Here is a 19111-nt window from a genome sequence, read left to right as displayed (position 1 = left end):
ATCTGTGTTGCTGAGCCCTGGTCATTTAAAATGTTCCAAAATAAATTATGTCCTATTCTCTTTAGGATGAGAGCCATGCATTTGTCATGCCCAACCTCGTCCCGCAAGGAAAAGACGCAACACAGCCAGGTTCTTCTCTCAGCAGTTTATTCAGGACTCCTTTCTTGATGCTTTTTTTGTGGAGGGGGGAACCCCGTGCCCGGGAGGCTCTCTCCTTTTATCCTCCCTGCCATCCACCAGCTGAGGTGTCTTATTATAATTGGTCAGTAACATGGCGTGATACAGGCGCATGCGCTCTTGGGGTGTTTACTAGTTAGAGCGGGCAGAAGCCAGCGCCATCTTAGGGTGCGGCCCTTTATCCCCAAATCCAATAAGGCTCCCTACATGCATTTAATGTTGATATTCTTCATATCCACTAGAATGCAAGCAATCTGGAGGGGAAACAACTTTGTTGCTTATTCTCTTCAGAATCTTCAGTTTCTAGAAAGGGCTACCATATTGAATTTTAATCTGCGTATGTATTTTCTCCTCCTCCTCTTTCTTCTCATCTTCCTCCTCTTCCTTCTCTTCTTCCTCCTCCTCTTCCTCTTTTTTCTTTTCTTCTAAATGTCCCAACCATTCTATATCTTCCCAGGTCACACCACTATTCACACTATAGTAGACTTCACCTGCATCTTGTCTTTATTTTCTCTTTAGGCTGACAATTTATATGCCTAGGGTTAGCAGCAGTAGAGGGAGGGCAGAGTTGCTGAGGCAGGACCCATTGTTTCTATTTTTCTATCTAGGAGAGATGAGAATATGTCCTCTCTTTCATCACAGATTTAGAAGATAAAATATGGTGCCACTTGGCAACAGCTTTTATCAGATACATTGTGAGGGACATGTTTTGGCAAATGCTAGAAGATATTCTGATATGCTGACTTTGTTACTCAAGGGCAAGGCACCTCAGGTGGAAACTGATTTCCATGCAGTGTTTCAGGGAGGCTCGTGAAGTGAGTGCCCTATCCTCTTTTAAAGATGTAGACATAGGCTTAGATCAATGGCCTAGACTGGCCTAGATCGATGATGACAAATGTAGACTTCTGTTCACTCTCCGTCAACTCTCAAATTGGAGTAGGAGAAAAGTAACAATTATGCCTTGACCCCAGCTTCTTGATCACATGGACTCAAGTGTTCCTCTGATTTGTCAATGTGTGCCATCGTTAACTTTATACTAGTGTTAATTGAGTTCGTTTTAGGCAGTATTCCACTGATAGATTTCCCTGGTTCCCTCCCTGCCATCACTATCAAATTGTTATGGCTAGTTAGGTCAGAAGTTAGTTATTTTCTCGACCATGCTGATTGAAAGGAACTGACATTGAATGACAGAGTGGCTGATTGTATGGGGCAGAGTCTGAATTTACATGTGAATCTTGAGTTTGACCTGGATTTATAGGTTATTCTGTAATAATCTGAAACATAAACTATGGCTCTCTACCCACCTATACTACATAGGAATTTCACATTCTTTAGAAGCTGGATCCTAACCTCAGTATTCTAGCTCATTGCTTCTGGGGAGTCTTTAGTGAACCTGTAATAGACTCTGCAGTTACCCAGCAGGACCTCATGCAGCTGCCTGCAGAAATCAGGGTAATCCTGCCTTTTCTGAAAGCATTTTAATAGAGCACTGATTACAGATTGCAGGCACCTGGTGCTGTTTTTGTATTGTGGCTGAAGGGTACCATTTCAAAGACAAGCATTGGGCTTGACTGATTCCTATTTCCCGTTTTATTGCTTGCCAGGAATAGGCACCAAGAAGCCCATACAACAGCTGATCTTTCTCTGAGTGTTGAGACTACCAGTGGCAAAGTGTTAATTCCCAGGATGATAACATACATGTGAATTGCTCTGGATGTATTCACCTGACTGTGGCTCGGAGCTGCAAGGTTGTAGAAGGGCTTCTGCTAATGGAAGTCAGCATGGAGACCTATAGGTTGGGACTAGGCCAAAGTTATTCTGTGCTTCTTGGACTCCCCAGCCTGTTCCACTTGGACATGCTCCACCTTTGGCCTCAAAACCAATGAGAAAAAAAAAAAACATGAACTGTGAAAATTCAAGAGAAAAGAGTTGTTGGCCTAAAATCAAGGTTTAGAAATCTATGGGATTGAGGTGATGGAGGCAGGATTTAATTTTGTGCCAATGCTCAAGAAAAAGAAAGAGTCTGAGAAGCATCCCTACTGTGAGGAATCTTGCTTTCTTTATGTCTTTTTCTGTACTCTGCCAGCATGCACCTGTTCTTTTCATCTACAATCAGGGGGCTACAGTAATATTTTGTATCATTGTAACATGTTTCTCTCAGTTTTGTTGAAAAGAACATTGACGTGAAGCACAGAGCAGTGCCTAGTCTAAAGTTTGACTTGCTTTCTCTTTGAAGGTATGATTTTGGAACTCGGCTTCTGAGTTAGATAGAACTGAATGAGATAGATAGTCACCAAGATGATTCTGCTGGTAAAATGTGAAGCATATGAATTCTCAAAGTGTGTCTGAAAGTCTACGTGTTAATTGTTGCTGGGTAGGAACCAAAAATGTGTCAAGTTGTGGTTGATGGTGGTGAAAGACTTTCTGAGAGTGAGAGCCTTCTCAGTAAAGCAGAATGTATGGAACACCCCTGTGGAGTTGCTTTTGAAGCTTGGGGCATTGCTACTGGCAAGCTACAGTTGCTTGAAGCCCCACAGAAGAAAATAGAAGGTATAGAAGGTGTGAGGGATGACAACCAAGAGGGTCAAAGTTGTACCTTTGAAATGCCAGAGTTGGATAGCACAACAAAGGAGCGCAAAGCAGAGTTCCCCTTGAGAACCAGCAGAAACCTCTGAAATAAGTGTCGTTCAGAGTCAAGTCTCTTCTGGCAAGTAAAATAACCTACAAGCTTCATCAAACTGCCTCAAGGCAACCCTTTCAGATCTTGGGAACTGACTCCTGGTTGGAGTCAAAAGGAGGGTGGCAGATAGCTTTGCTATGAGGCTCCCGGGACATTGTCCTCTGTTGCCACTCGAGTTGGTTAGCATGAACCTGGGAGAGCAGAGCCTAAAACTGAGAGGGACTAAAGTCTCTAGCAATAGCCAACTTTATTCAGAGCATCAGACAATTTATGCTTGGAGGGTTAAGAGTCGCCTGAGTAAAGTGCATAATTACAAGGACAAGCCGCACATGGCAAAAAATGTTTTTTCACAGAGGCATATGAATAAAAACAGCTCCTAACTTATTCCTTTCCACTGCACCTGGGAGGAGCACAAAACTCGCCATAAGGATTAGTCTGTGATTTGAACAAACAGGTCACAGCACTCTAGTCTTGCTTTCTTGGAATGTTTTTTCATAAGGTTGTAGAATTCTCACACATCTCCATTCTTAGCCTGCTCGGACAGTCCTGTTTTTGAAGATGGACATCTATTGCATGCACCAAGTTCTCAGTTTAACTTGTGGGAAGGAAACAGGTTATGTTAATGACACCATGTTATGGTGTTTGTGAACAAAGCTCCATGATGTCCACATTCAGGACAAATTCATAGCACTGAAGGATGACCGTAGCACAGTTCGTTGATTTTCTGGTTTTTTTGGGCAAGGGAAACAACAATATCTTTTCCATCAGAAAGCAAACCGGTCAGAGGAAAGTCATGAAGTAATGAAGTTTGTTCTTACTTACTTCAAATATATTTCTGTCTCTGCTTTTCCCTTTCCTTTCTTCAATATAAGATGGTACAGAGGAGCAGATATTCTTCTGGAATTGTTTTCTAGGTTCAAATCCCTGTTTGCTATTGAGAAGCTCTGGGATCTACAATCGTTTACTTAGCCACCTACTTTGCTCATCTGCAAAACTGTTTCTTCTTCCCACATACAAATGAATCTGTAAGGCTTCTTGAATGCAGAATTCAGATGTGTGCCTCTCGTGTTATAATTCGAGGCAGTGACACGGAATGGTACTTGCGGGAGCTGCAACATTTCTATTGGCATTCTCACTGAACTACACAGGGGCAAACTGTGAAGCTGACATCCGTAGTTAATTCCAAGAAGATGAGCTCAAAAGTGTTAATGAACCTAACATTAAGTTTCATTCATGGAGTGGAGGCACTGGAAGCTATAGAGACTTGCCTTTTCAACCACTATGTTAAGTGTGCATTAAATGGGCCTCTGCCCATGGAAGATTTCACGGCAGAAGGTACCAATGATGATATAGCAACTACATAAAGCACTGAAAGTCTCACCTAAACTATAATTTACAGACATTCTCCAAATCAGATATTCTCAAAGGGAGTACTGATTTAAAACTAATAGCAGAATTAGGGACTGTTTTGAAGATGTTTTATAGTAATTTAAAAGTAGTTGAAAACATATTGGTTTCATCTGTATTTAAGTATTTAGAGATCTAATATACTTAAAAATCTGAAAACTCACTCTACAGCTTTAGCTTTTTAGTGTTATAATTTATTTGTTTTAAAATTGAGTTTGCTTAGTTGAGAAAACTTAAAAATTTACCTAAGATTCAAGTCAGTATCAGCTGTAAAGGTAAATCCTATGCTTGCCAAAAACTCTTCCCCCTTTAAGTTTGTGTGTGTGTGTGTGTGTGTGTGTGTGTGTGTGTGTGTGTGTGCATGTGTGTGTTTAATGTATATTTCCAGCACTTTGTCCTTTTCGTATTTTCTTTTTAACATAGATAAAAATCAATAGTTCATTAAGAATGCTAGACCTAGAAAATAATTAAGATATTTGTCTGTGTGTAGAATCCACCCTGTGTGGTTTTGTCTGTATTTGAACAGGATAGGAATTGGCTTGGCCACTTCAAATGGTTCCTCCTGTAGGTGATGGTCTCAAAACAACATTGTTGTTTTTTATCATTATCATTATCATTATTAGTATTATTATATTTTGGTTTTACATACTGGTTTTTCATTCTGTTTGTTAATGTTGAGACGTGGTGAATTAGAAATACAAGGGCATTGTAAATAAACTCGTAAACCAGGTCTGTGGCAGAGCAGGATTTGTTTTTGAATTTCAAACCTAAACAAAGGATGGACTTAGCACACAAGGAAACAAGGAAAGAGGAGATGGAAGTAGTGTACGTCTGTAACAGAAGTAGAATGAATCATAGGCACAGAGAATCCGGTATGCACAATGTCTCTTACAGAGGAGAGTATATAGTTAGGGAAAAGAAAGCCAAGACTCACAAATTAGTAGTCTAACAGTGAAGCCTCTTCCCTCCTTAAAAGCTTCATTGTAGCTGAGGCTGTCCTGTATGGTGGTCAGTGGTCTTGTGTTTACCCTGTCCAAAGGTTTTGGGTGCAGGAGTAAATGTAAGCTGGCACGTGGCTGTTGCTCTTCTCCCTAGGCAGTGACCAGGCAGGGACTGCTGCTCCACAGAGGACTGTGTCCTCCTCTAATGACAGTCTTTCAGCCCGGGATCAGTGATGGCATTCACTCTCCTCTCTCAGTGGCTTGTTGTTGACCGGAATTAAGGAGAGTGGGTCTAATCATCAGATCTCAGTGAAGTGGATATTTATGGATTTCAGTTTAGGAGGAGGGTAGGGCTGACATCAAGGAAGGTTATGGCAACATTGTAGCTTAGTGATGGTAGGGACAGGAGGAAGATTTTTTTCCACCTTATTTTCTTGTTTTGAGTTCAAGTAATGATATGTACTTAGTAGCAAACTTGATTCTAGACATTTTTTTGGGTATAGTAAGTGTGTAAGTATGGCAGGCAGATGACACATACATTTATTCCTAGCATTTAGTACGCAGAGGCAGGTGGATCCCCATGAGTTCAAAGCTAGCCTGGTCTACAGAGTAAGACCTGGGAAAGCCAAGGCTTCTTAGAGAAGCCATTTAAAACAGAACAGAGGAAGAGAGCAAGAGAATGACAAGAGCAGGAACCAAACAAGAGCAAAAGCAGCAAACAGGATACAAGTGCAATTGTACATTAAGACGCTCACTTTCTGTTCTGTAGCCTCCTTAATTTCACTCTGCATTATTTCTTATTTCTTCCTCGTTTTCCCCCAGTCAGCATCTATGAGTCTTTTTTCATTTTCTTCCCATTTCCATGTGTATGTGGCATGCATGAGCAGGCTGTATAACATGTGTGGAAGCATGTGTACGTGGGTGGGTTTGCACGTAGGGAATTATCTTGTACCTTATTTAACAAGGCAGGAACTCTCAGCCCGTTGGTATGGCTAGTCCCATAGACCAGCTTCCTCTGGGAATCCTCTGTTTCAGCTGCTAAGGTTGGAGTTATAAGGGAGCTGCCAGTTTTACTTATGACAGTTCCAAGGATCTGAATTCCTGTCCTATATGAATGGACCTAATTTTAAAAAAATATGCAATAATCTACTGGGTCCATGGGCTGGAGCTCATCTGTATTTAAACAATGAAAATTCATGATTGTTATAGTATCCATAATGTGTTGTTTTTTAAACGAACCTCAGGTAAGCATGTGTCTATTATATTATGTACATTTCTCTGAGAGTCAAGCTTCTGGTTGAAAGGGTTTTTCACTTAAATATTGGGTCTATGAGAATCTATTTTAATACTGTCCCATAATCTGTAGCCCAAAAGGAATTGAATAAAAATGGAAATATTTTCCATTATAAAAATACACATCTAATTATTCTTATCTGCAGCCTTGAGAGGATACATTCAGCAGCTATTCTGACCTACATTTAGGACTGAATGTGTAAGGTCTTTGTACATTCACGAGGAGCCATAGGCACTTGGGGACTCCTTACTGCTGTGCAGAGCACCTGCCATGGACTGCTGCTCATGTGGCAGTTTTGCTAGTTTGCTTAACAAGTGAGTCATTAAGCACAGGGGCCACCGTCCGCACTAAAACTAATGACTCCAAACCCCTTTTCTGCAGCAGAATAAGCTGAAGATATGCACAGATGAACAAGTCTCAGGCCTTTGCCCGTGAGCCCCTGGATCTCTGTGATAGTGACTCAGAGATGACAGATATAAAGAGAGGTTGGAACCTCTCCTCTCTGTCCAATCAAATGCTTTCCTGACAGGCTAGAGAAAGCTTTCTTTTTTTCTTAAAATCTTTTTTTTTACTTCTTATATCCTTATTTTGTTTTCCTTATAGAAGTGTGTGTCTCCTTTAAGAACACTCTCCAAATACTTTATGTATCTTATTCATTCAGGCTTACATTTGTAAACCTTGAGAGCCTCAAGTATGGATTCTTGATACTCGATGTCAGAGTCGTCCCCCCAACCCCCGCCCCAAGCCAAAATTCTTCTAGGCTTGTTTATATATGAGACTAGCCAATAATATCTCATTGCGATTCTAGTGGCAGTACTTTAAAACTTGGAATGTTATCACTTTCATCTGTCTTAACTGGCTTCTTTCAGCTCCTACCAGTGAGAAATACTGGTTAAAAGTACTCATTGAGATACATGGAAGAATTTTCCAACTGACGTCATGTGTTTATCAGATCCATTCTTTATCCCCATGCAAATGATCCCTCCTCCAAAAGAAATGAACCCTTCTCTAGTCATCGCTAACTTTCCAGTCAGGGTTTAAGTTTTGCATAAGGTAATGGCTTTTAAACTTGGGGGCCAGATGGCTGCATGGCAACCTGATAATGAGAGAGTTGCTTAAAATACTGTTTATAAGCTTCTGATTTAGTGAATTCCGATGTGCAACTGAATTTAAGAGAGCAAAACAGTATCCCATTTACACTCTGATTTTTTTCATATCATCCACTATACCTTAGTATGATACTGAAGGCATACATCTTCAAGTACATGAGAAAGCTCTGGAAAGCAATACAAACACACACACACACACACACACACACACACACACACACACACAAACACACATACACACAAAACATAACACTTGAGCTTAGAATGAATATGATATTCTTCCAGTCATGATTTTCAAAGGAGAAAGGTCCATGACTCCTCATTCTTATTCTTGTACTTTAATAGAAAAGACTCTGTATTTGTGTGTATCTATCTATACATGAAAAAAAGTGAGAGTTTGCTAATGAAAGTTGAATATTATTCTTCCAGCTATCTTCTGTTATGCATGAGCACATTCATTCGATTTTTACAGTTCAAAAGATATTTCATTATTCATATCATAATAGGAGTTAATAAGACTCTGCCACCTTTAAGGTTAATAATACATAGCCAGGCACTGGAACACATTATCTGAACCGATTAACCTATTGAACAATCAGAAGTGATTTCACTCACTGAACCACCAGTGACACTCGTGATGTGTCTATCATCAACCCTTGTAGGACAGAGACTGTATCTTAATTTGTTGTGGAATTTCTAATACCAACACAAAGTAGCACATAGTGGGGACTTCTCTATCAACCAGTCAGTTTCAGGGTAGTCTATCCAAGCCTTTGAGCTACTGTCATGGCATGTTCCGTGCTGACAGTCTGTATGCAGGACTTCACAGTACTCTAAACAACCCGTGAGAGGAGGGCAATGGCATTCTTTGCACCTTCAGTTCTGCTTGGTACACGTGATGTTCATATGTGTACATGTATGCATGTTTTCCTGTGTGTGAGAAAGTATGGAGGCTGGAGATCAACTTTGGATGTCTTTTCTTAGGCTCTGTACCCTTATTTTTCAGGTCTGGTACTCACAGAGTAGAATAGTAGAATAGGCTGGCAGGCCAGGGAGCTTGAGGAGCACACCTACCTCATCTCACCACATGGGGTTTACATCTCACGCACCAGGTTTACAAATGCAGGCCACCACAGCTAGACTCTTTTTTCTTCTTCTGGCTACCATACAGGGCTTCTTGTGCTTTCATGAGCTTTCTCCCTGAGCCTAATTGTGAATTTTTAAGTTGTCTGAATAAATATTGGTTAGTACTTAATCACAGGTTATTTGTGACTACAATGGTTGGGATATAGTAGGTTTGCCTAATCCTCTGGTGCTGGACTTATTTTTAGATTAATCTTGAACATGGAAAACAGAAGCAGAACTAAGATCACGTGGGAAATATAACTTTGGGAAACTGAGTACAGTGTCAGAGCTGTGACTACATTAGTTTGTGTATTCGGGTAGGCGGGACAGACTGCTTCATTTCTTTCATCGTTGGTCAATCGCTAGCAGTTGACCACAGTGGCATAATGCTGGAACTGCTGGGTAGCACTTTTGTACAGGCTGGTTTTGTGTCAGCCTGACACAAGCTGGAATTAATCACTGAGAAAGGAACCTCAGTTGAGAAAATGCCTCCATGAGGTCCAGCTGTAAGGCATTACAGAGGGAAGGGCCCAGCCCATTGTGGGTGGTGCCATTTCTGGACTGGTAGACCTGGGTTCTATAAGAAAGCAAGCTGAGCAAACCATGGGAAACAAGCCAGTAAGTGACATCCCTCCATGGCCTCTGCATCAGCTCCTGCTTCCTGACCTGCTTGAGTTCCAATTCTGATTTCCTCTGGTGATGAACATCGATATGGAAGTATAAACTGAATAAACCCCTTCCTCCCCAATTTGCTTCGTGGTCATGGTATTTTGTGCAGGAATAGAAACCCTGACTAAAACAGATTGGTACCAGCATAGTGGGGTATTACTGTGAAAACCTGACCATATTTTGGGAAGGACTGTGGAAGGACTTTGGAACTTTGAACTAGAAGAGCCATTGGCATATTAAGAGCTCTGTGGGATGTTTAGTAGGAGTTTGGAAGATAATGTTGAGAACAGTGCAGAAGATGGAGGCCTGGCTTGTGAAATTTCAGAGAGAAGTTTAAAGACTCTTTGATCAGGGCTGTTGCTGTTTTGTTTGTAAAGATTCTGTGATTTTGGTTAGCTGGGGCTGAAGAAGCAGCTATGACTAACAAGAAACCAGAACTACTAAAGCAAAACCTTTGCATTACTGGGATATTGATGCTGGTGAGCTAGAGCTAAGAAATTAGTGATGGTTAAGAAGAGACCAGCATCACTAAGGTGAAATCTTCTGGGAACTGTTTTTGGAGAACACAAAGAGGATGTGTTCCAGAGATAGCCAAGGTTGTACCTTATGCTGTGACTGGACTTGGTAATGCATAAGAGTCACCCAGGTGGTACTGGTCTTGAAGGAATGAAGGGGTCATGGAGAGCAGCTGAGGCTCAGCACTGTGAGAGGCCATGGAAGGCCATTGGTGAAGGTGCATGCTCAGTGGCAATTAGTGCCCCAGGATTGATAGTAGTGTTTTGGAGATGCCAGTACCATGAGATGACCACCAAGAACAGCAGCAGCAGTGGAGAACAGGAAGCTGGAGCCTAGAAGACAAAGTGTGTGTTATAAAGGGCAGAGCTGGAGAATTGACTCAAGCTCTTAGAGGAGCCCAGAAGTTTGTAAGTGGATTCCCAGACACCGGATGGTTAGAGATTGATTTTGCTTTGACTGTGATTGTGCCCTGTTCTCTTTCCCTCTTCAAGGAAGAAGCAGAGCCCACAGTTTAGAGACTTTGAATTGTAAAAAGACCTGGATTTTTAAAAGTGACTGAATATTTTAAAGGTATTTCAATTTTAAAATGTAAGAATTGGTAAAGGTTGTGGGACTCTTAAGGTTATCTAGATCTTGGGGATGAACAAGAAAGTAAGGGTTGAAGCTTAATATTGATTTGTTTTTGTGTCAAGTTAACAAGGGGTCAATTGTACTGGCTGGTTTTGTGTCAACTTAACACAATCTGGAGTTATGACAGAGAAAGGAACCTCAGTTGAGGAAATGCCTCCATGAGATCCAACTGTAAGGCATTTTCTCAACTATTGATGGGGGGGGGGGCAGCCCATTGTGGGTGATGCCATTTCTGGACTGGTAGACCTGGGTTCTATAAGAAAGCAAGCTGAGTAAGCCAGGGGAAGCAAGCCAGTAAGTGACATCCCTCCATGGCCTCTGCATCAGCTCCTGCTTCCTGACCTGCTTGGGTTCCAGTCCTGATTTCTTCTGGTAATGAACATCAATATGGAAGTGTAAGCTGAATAAACCCTTTCCTCCCCAACTTGCTTCTTGGTCATGATATTTTGTGCAAGAATAGAAACCCTGAGTAAAACAACTTCCAAAACATTGGCACTAGTCAGACATGAATTTAAAATTCCATGTCCACTGGAGCTGAAGGGAAATGTGGAAGATTTGGCAAGTGTCCAGATGGTGAAATCTGTGCAGCAGAGCGGTGGACAATAGTGCACTGCAGGAGACCAACAAGCAAGGGCTGCTTAGCTGATGAATGGGGATGAGCAGTATTAAAATTAATGGTCTTCCTCTTCTTAAGTGGCCATTATGTAGAAGGTGACATAATTATTTGCACTATCAACACAGGAAAGTGTATTTACCTTGAGGTTTAAGGAGATTTGGAAGAGGCATAGAGAACTTGATTTAAGGGGTTTTAGACAGTGGAAAGACTTCTCAACTGCAGGTGTGAATTGTTCCTGGCAAAGGAGGAAGAGATTGGGCACTGTTGCTGGTTAGTGGAAGGCACAGCTGAAGTTGACATTAGCAAACCCCCCTAGAGCCCATTGCTTGCTACTCACATCACCTTGTGTTGGACATTTTGGGTAGTAAAGATATAATCCATTTCCCCCTGCGTCTCTACAGTCATCAGGAAGAGCTTGCTGTTAAGGTTTCTGTAACTCAGATATTAACCTGCAAACTGAACAGCACAGCACCTGGAAACACTCGATGCTCATTTCCCACAAGCCCTATGCTATTGTCAGTTCCAACTTTCCTTTTCTTTTTCTTCAGAAAACTCCCTGCGTGCCCTCCCGGGCGGCTCTACAATGAGTGCCAAGTCTGCCATCAGCAAGGAAATTTTTGCACCTCTTGATGAGAGAATGCTGGGAGCTGTCCAAGTCAAGAGAAGGACAAAGAAAAAGATTCCTTTCTTGGCAACTGGGGGTCAAGGCGAATATTTAACTTATATCTGCCTGTCAGGTAATGAATTTTTCTTAAGATGGTTAAATTCTAAGGCATGTGGAGGATCAAGTTCATTTGCACAGTCTCCTCTTTCACCCCTTTCTCTGTTCCCAGCCCCTCATTCTCGTTTACTGTGTCTTCTCCCTGTTGATAAGATGTCTTTGTGCTGGAAAGATGCTGAAGTTCAGTTTTCCAATCCCTGAAGAGTTTTTGCATAGTCTGGCAGGCATTTCCTTATTTGTTCTTTCGTTCAGAGGGAGTGTCTGTCCTATGGGAGTTTTGTTTTAGAACTCTTCTTGGTATTTGGATAATTGTCACTACTAGCAGACTGAGCTTCACTTTTAAAAAATAATATTTCATTTACATATTTTCTTTTTTGATAGACTGCTACCAACACTTAGTAATCGTTTTTTCTTGAGACAAATAAGAGATGATTCCATTCACAAACCACTGCTTTACCTGACAGCCACAGCCTTGGGAAGAACAACTATCTGTTTTTTAAAGTTTGGAACTGTGTTAGATCATCATCATTTTTCTCTCTGTTTGTGATTAGAGATCTGTGGGGTTTACTGTGGATACAAACCAAGTTTTTTTTTTTTCTTTGAGATAAAATCCAGATAAAATTTTTAGGAGTTTCTGTGTGATGCTAAGCTAAATACTAAGAGCATTTGTAATATTTCTCATGTATTATTTCTCATAATAGAAATGGGTAAACCAAGCTTACCACAATTCATCTTTTACAAAATCTTTTTGAGTTGTGGACTGGAAATAAAACTTTAATTTTAAAACCTGTTTTTAGCTTTTCAACAAAATTAAGGATTAGTCAGAATTAATTTCAAGCTATCAATAACTTCATCAGATTTGAATTTAAAGCACTCTCTTAGGTTGGAATGAAATGAGAGCATAGCACTTTGGTAAGCATGCTTCATAATTGTTAGAAGAGAAGTCTTTTTTACTTAGAAGATGGGGAATCAACCTGGGGGTAAAAAAAAAAAAAAAAAAAAAACTACTCCTTCCTTCCTAAATTTGGATTAGTTTGACCAAATTTGGGTATGGTTGGAGGAAGCTTGTGTTTCTTTAGTTAAACACTGACCAAAGAATGGCTAACTCAGAAGTGACTACGTTTGTTTGTTTTTGTCTCTCTCTGTGTTAATCCTTCCTCTTCATTTTTCATGTGTGTGTCAGTTTTTTCCTGCATATGCGTATGTACATGTATGTGTAATGGTGGTGGTGAAGAGGGAGATGTATGTGTAATAGTGGTGGTGAAGAGGGAAATGTATGTGTAATGGTGGCGGTGAAGAGGGGGAAGCAGATCTTCTTGTGTTATTGATCTCTCTGAGCCTCCCGATGGGTGTTGGAGGTGAATACAGGCCTTGTAGAAGAGTAGACAGTACTGTTAATCACAGGCCCCAGCAAAGAAGAAGCCTTTCTCGATGTTAGCGCAGGATTTTATTTATAAGATCAATGTCTTAAAAAAAATTCTCATGTTGTAAAATTTGGACTTTTTTGTTTTGTCAACAATGTACAAAATTTGTACCAATAATCTTGTTTTTGTGTTTTCCTGAGCGCAGAGATATGATATGCTAACCTTTTCAAAGCTTGGTTCTCTTCACTGCTCTGAGATTTCTTACAGAAACATAAGTGAAAAAAAAAGTGCATGGTCCAGAAGGCAGTTGAATTTGGCCTGTAAACAAAGAACAATGATTTTCTCTGGCATTTCCATGTATATTATTATCTGCCTGTTTGTAATCATAAAGGATCTGAGAGTAGGAATGGGGATTCTAACAGCCTATCTAAAGGAAGCAGCATAACCTTCTCTCATGGAGTTGGAGATAATGACCTGGGACTTTCAGCTGCTGCATTCCTGTCAATTACCAAGGCCTGTGGGTCAGAAGTGACAAGAGTTGTTTTTATTTTTCTTTCCCACTTGGCATTCTAATAGAGAAAAATCTGTTGTTCTGGAAGTCTTCTTCATCACTTTTCTTTTAATTGTGTGAGAGTACGTAAAGTAGATCTGACAGGATAGTAGACAATAAAAAAAAAAAAAAAAAAAAAAAAAAAAAAAAAAAAAACAGGGCCAAAAAGGACCAGGTAGCTTTGACACACACATTTATTGCATTGTGCTTTTTTCTTATAAAAACAAAGTAACAGCTACCTCTATTTTTTGATTATGTGCAGTTTAGAGGTTTGTTAGTTCTGATAACCTAATGTTTTAACTAACAAGTTAAATCAATATTTTTTATCTTTTATGTGCCAAGTGTCTTAGGTGCTGAGGATATACTTAAAAGAAAACGAATATGCAAGTTAGCTGGGTTACTGTGGATATTAATTGCTTTAAAAGATCTACATAATTATAAACTATGAAGGAGGCAAAAAGAAAACTGCAAATATGCAGGTCTGAAAGAATTAGTCCTGTTTTGAAGTGGGTTGTGGGTAGGCAGCATTCAGGGAGAGGAATGGTAGTCTTATTAGCAATGTAAACTGTCTCTGTTTTTTTCCCATTTCCTCTGGACTGTTAGGGACAAGTTCCTTGTAGAGACCACAAGTGGGAGGTTTTGAAGTGAAAGCAAGGATGACAGACCTCTTTCTGTTCTTGGTGTAAATTGCCTATCCTTTCTGGGAGCTTGGTAGATGAAGACTAGCTATTCACTTATAACAGGCAAATTTATATACATTAGGACAAGGTTTGCAGTATTTTTTAACAATTCTTTAAACATTATGAAGCATTATAATGCAGGTTAAAAAATAAGAAGCTTGCAAAATATGCATCTAGGCATTGGTATATTTATATAGTATCTTAACTAGTGTTTATGTGATTTTTTTTTCTCAGTGTCATACATAATTTATAATCTGAGAAGGAGAGGTTTGTTACTATAAAGCTATTTTCAGAGAGGTTATATATCATAAGGAAGTATTTTCAATGTATACCAAAGAGGAGGAAATAAGAGGATCTAGTTTGGATTTTTTTTTTAGCTGTTATTTTGGAAGGAATAGGGTAGGCATTCCAATCTATTCACAAGGAGATTAAATTTTACAGTTCCTCACTGGAGACTTTGGTCAACTTTAAAAAAAATTTTTTTTTAAGATTGATAAATGTGTGAACATAAGCTGGACATGGTGGCACACCTTGAATTTTAGCACTTGACAGGCAGAGACAGATGTGTCTCTGAGTTGGAGGCAAGCCTGGTCTACAGAATGACCTCCAGATCAGCCAGTGCTACACAGAGAAAACTTGCCTTAAAAAAAAATACATGGGAATACAAACAAACAAACAAAAGTGCTCATATGACAATCTTACAAAATGAGCCAATCAGACTATAGCCATGTACACAGTAAATACCTCACTCTTCGTAAAATACCTCAAACATGAGAGGTCGTATATTTTATTTCTAACAATAAAAACCAGAGATAATTAAAGTCTCCACCTACATTGAGTGAATAAACAAAGTATTTTATATCTGTGCAGTAAAATTTATCCAATATTTAAAAGAAAACAACTACCAACTCATGCAGTCACATGGACAGACATGTTTCGAAAAACATCACTAGGTTCTTCAAAGCTAGAACTGACATGTTCTTCTAATTTCCTCATTGCTAGGTGAAGTTATATTTTGAGTGCTTATTGGAGGCGACTGTTTGGATGTATGACTTGTTATTTGTTTGATTGGAACTATTAATACATTCAAAGGATAAAGATTCAGCTTATCTGCACATGAAAATTTGACTTTATAAATTAAAGCTGAAACATGCTAAATTAAAATTGCTTTGTTCTTCCAGTTCAGTTTTTTGCTGAAATTCTGTAATTTTATTTTTACAACCTGTTTACCTAATCCTATTTTAATTCAGTATGTATAATATTTGTTATTAGCTTCCATATTCATAAATGGATATATTCTTTCCCTGGCTGCTGCTATGCCCCCACAGGAGAAACACATGGAAACCAATTTTTGTGATTAGCACATTCTTTTACATATCTTGTTAAGACAGAAAACCTTAGTTCTTCTTAATTTATTACAGATTTGTAGAAAGACCAAAATTGCCTTATTGAAAAAACTTCTGAATACACTCTGATGAAGTAATTTATGCAGATGTGTTCCACTGAAGGCTGTGGATTAGGAGGATGGAAACCAGTGATCCTGCCTTGTATCTCAGAAGCTGTTAACTAGTGTTCCTTGGAGTAACCCCAGAACCTTTCAAGGAGCCCTAACTCTGGTCTCTTCCAGGATATACTAGCACTAACTTTACCAGGAAGCTTGGGGAAGAACATCTGCATTTTCCAAGAATTAAATGCATGGGAGTCACAACTAAGTTTAAAACATTTTACTATTTGAGGGTCATAGATTATGGACAAATGATTTATTTGGGATATTGAATTATATCTTAAAGAGTTCTTTTTAGCTCCCTTCTTTTTTGTTTCTTGTTGAAGTTCTACAGTTTTATGTGCTTTCATTAAAAAAATAAAATCTAGGCTGGTGCTAAAGTACTCTCATATGTCTAACTTAGCTCAGGCAGGATTTGAAAGGGTGGATTCTTCTCCGTTTACAGGTGATGGAGAAGTGTTCCTTTTTCATATGCCATTTATTCCTGTTCGTGTTGAAGGCATTGATTAATAGACCGTTACACAGGTGTAGACTTGTCCAGGTGTGCCTCTATTATGAAGATTCGGTATCTAAATTCAGCCATAAAGTTAAGTAACTTTGGAGAGCAATGAAGTACAAAAGGAAGTTGCCCTTGTATCTTATTTCTGTGACATTTCTTGTAGTCTTCTTAGTTTTATAAAGCAGCAGGGTTGTTTTTTTCTGTAATGATTATTGATATTTTTTTTCTCTTTGTAACAATGAAATGTTTGTTTAAAATAATTGTAACTGTTTCCATTTGTGTCCGTGTTCACCCATTCTCCCCTCACAATAATGCTATGACATAGCTCTTTGTTTCTTAGGTGAAGACTGAAGACAGACATGACTTAGCTTGTTTAGGATCATTGCCATGAGTAGCAGTGCCTGGTTTTGAACGTGGGTGGTTTGACACTAGTCTTATTATTGACTGTGTTCTGCTTTCTTCTGGCACATATAAGGGCGGTGTGAGAATTCCAGAATCTAACATCTTTCTTTACTGTCTCAAGCAGCTGATGAGTATTTCTTGGCCTTGCCTTGTTTCGTATAGGTTATGCTTTCGGCTTTGGCTGGATGGTAAGATTTGTGAGCCAAGCTGTTAATCCCAAACACATTTAAAAGTGCTATCAGTAGACATATTTGAGCGCTAGAAACCAAACCCCCAGAGAAATGCGGTGTCTCCTCATTGTGTCCTGGCTATGTACAAACTTGGTTTGTTCATTTGTCTAATAGAAGTGTTCTTAGATGTTCTTAGGATTCAAAGTAATTTCTTGTAAAAATTAATAGTAATATCATTATCTTTTCTAAAGCCCCTCTGAACATAAGAGCCCAGCAATAGACAACCAAGAAGTTAATATCTACCATCTCAGTTAATCGACACCAGCTTCTGTTATTTCTGCTCTCCAGATGACCCCGCCCGGACTAAGTAGATAAGTGCACCACATACAGTTGAGCAGCTAGAGAACACAGTGCTGAGACCACACGCAAGCATGACTCTCTGCTCCAAAGTATACACACTTTCAAATATTTTTCTCCAACACAGGGCTAGGTCTGAAGAACAGGGCTCTCCAATTCTTTCAACACAACATGAAGACATTCTTTGGGCTGGATGATCTGGTCTCTGGAGGCCTAGAGGAAGTACTGGCAGACACTTTAGCTTTTCTAGTGGTTTAGCACGCCAGCCGAGTTTTCTTTTTCCATTCTCTCCTGTGTGTGTTCCAGGACCCAAAGCAGATGGAAATAAGGGAAAACTCTTGACAGAGGCTGATGCCAAAGCATTTCATTTGAGAAGGAAACGCCATCTGTGCACTCTCCCACCACCCAGCCCCCTGTTTCCAGGAGCCGCTTCACAGCTGACTCACTCGCTTGTGTTGGTTTTGATTAGTTTTCACTAATTGCAAAGGTGGAAAGTGGCTAGGGGGCCCTAAGGCAGACTTCCCTCTGGATTGTGGCTAGAAAGGCAAGGAGTGGCTGGTATCTTAACAGCAGCTGCCTAAGGAGGGACTGTTGTCATGTCCAAGAACCATCATTCACATGGTTCTTTGTTGGGAGGGGGTTCTAAGTTTGTGCTTTTAGAGGATAGTGTGCTTTGTTGTGGGGTTAACACATCATCCTCTGGGATCTATCAGTACATTGTGGCAGAGGTGTGAACTCTCTTATCCTTCCATTTTTACCCCTATATTGTGGAGCACCAACTTAGGCATTCAATTGGTGTCTGTTAAAATATTGATTCCTGTCTTCATCAAAGCTTTGTGTTTGACACAAGGAGACTCAGTGTTCTGATCTCTGAAATGGGAGTGTGTGTTTTCTGTACTCGAGGATGGTTTGAAAGATGGATGGGCACTGCATGTGTCTCTGAAACAGATGCTATTCAACCTGAGCAGTGTCAGGTTTATGTCGGGTAATGCTAATTTATCTGTGGGGTTTTAAAGTCTATACATGTGACAGACATGAGTACTTGCATCATGTGACGTACTCTCACATGGTAGATCAGATCTGGTCTCTCTCCAGTTCCTCTGAGCCTCCCTGCTTCAGCATCACTGCCACTCCTTCCTGGGATCCACCCAACAGCCGTCTCAGCCCTTCTGATCCTTGCTTTCTAAGTCAGCTTCTCTTTAACCTCGTTAATCCATAATTATTTCCAACCTCCCTCCCCAACGTCCACCATTAGTTGACATGGTATGCGCCACAGTTCTGTCACAGGGCTTTGGGTTGAAACCTTATGGATATCACCTCATGGGTGTCTATGTATTGCTGTGTATGTAGGGAGTAAGAACCAGCTTAGTCCATCACGTTCCTGTCTCTGAAATGTGAGATGCTATTTTCCCTCACCTATCTTCACTACATCAAAAGAAAAATTAAAACAAAATGGAACAAAACATTCTCTGGGGTCAGTCAAGTGCACTGTTAACCAAACAGCAGAAGTGGGAGAGGCTGACACAGATGCCTGCGGCTCAGCTTTTAAAAGCCAGCTCAGGTTCTTGTTTATGTTTCTGCAACTCTTTCCTGTTGCTGTGTGTGTGTGTGTGTGTGTGTGTGTGTGTGTGTGTGTGTGTGTTTGTGTGTGTGTGTGTTTGTGTGTGTGTGTTTGGTGTGTGTGGTGTATGTGCTTTGTG

General features: G+C 40.1%; 1 protein-coding gene across 1 annotated transcript in view; it reads left to right on the top strand.

Annotated features, from left to right (window-relative positions):
* Positions 1–19111, top strand: part of STXBP6 (syntaxin binding protein 6) — a 231522-nt gene that overhangs the window by 56145 nt on the left and 156266 nt on the right. The window contains exon 2 of the mRNA XM_080933394.1: positions 11713–11901. Within this exon, the coding sequence (XP_080789520.1) occupies positions 11748–11901 (154 nt within the window). The 5' untranslated portion in view covers positions 11713–11747. The remainder of the gene's footprint in view (positions 1–11712; positions 11902–19111) is intronic.

Source organism: Micromys minutus (genome assembly GCF_963924665.1).
Source record: "Micromys minutus genome assembly, chromosome: 1".
In the NCBI taxonomy this organism is placed as follows: Eukaryota; Metazoa; Chordata; class Mammalia; order Rodentia; family Muridae; genus Micromys; species Micromys minutus.
Note: the sequence above shows the minus strand (reverse complement) of the source record. Positions and strands in the feature narration are given on the sequence as shown.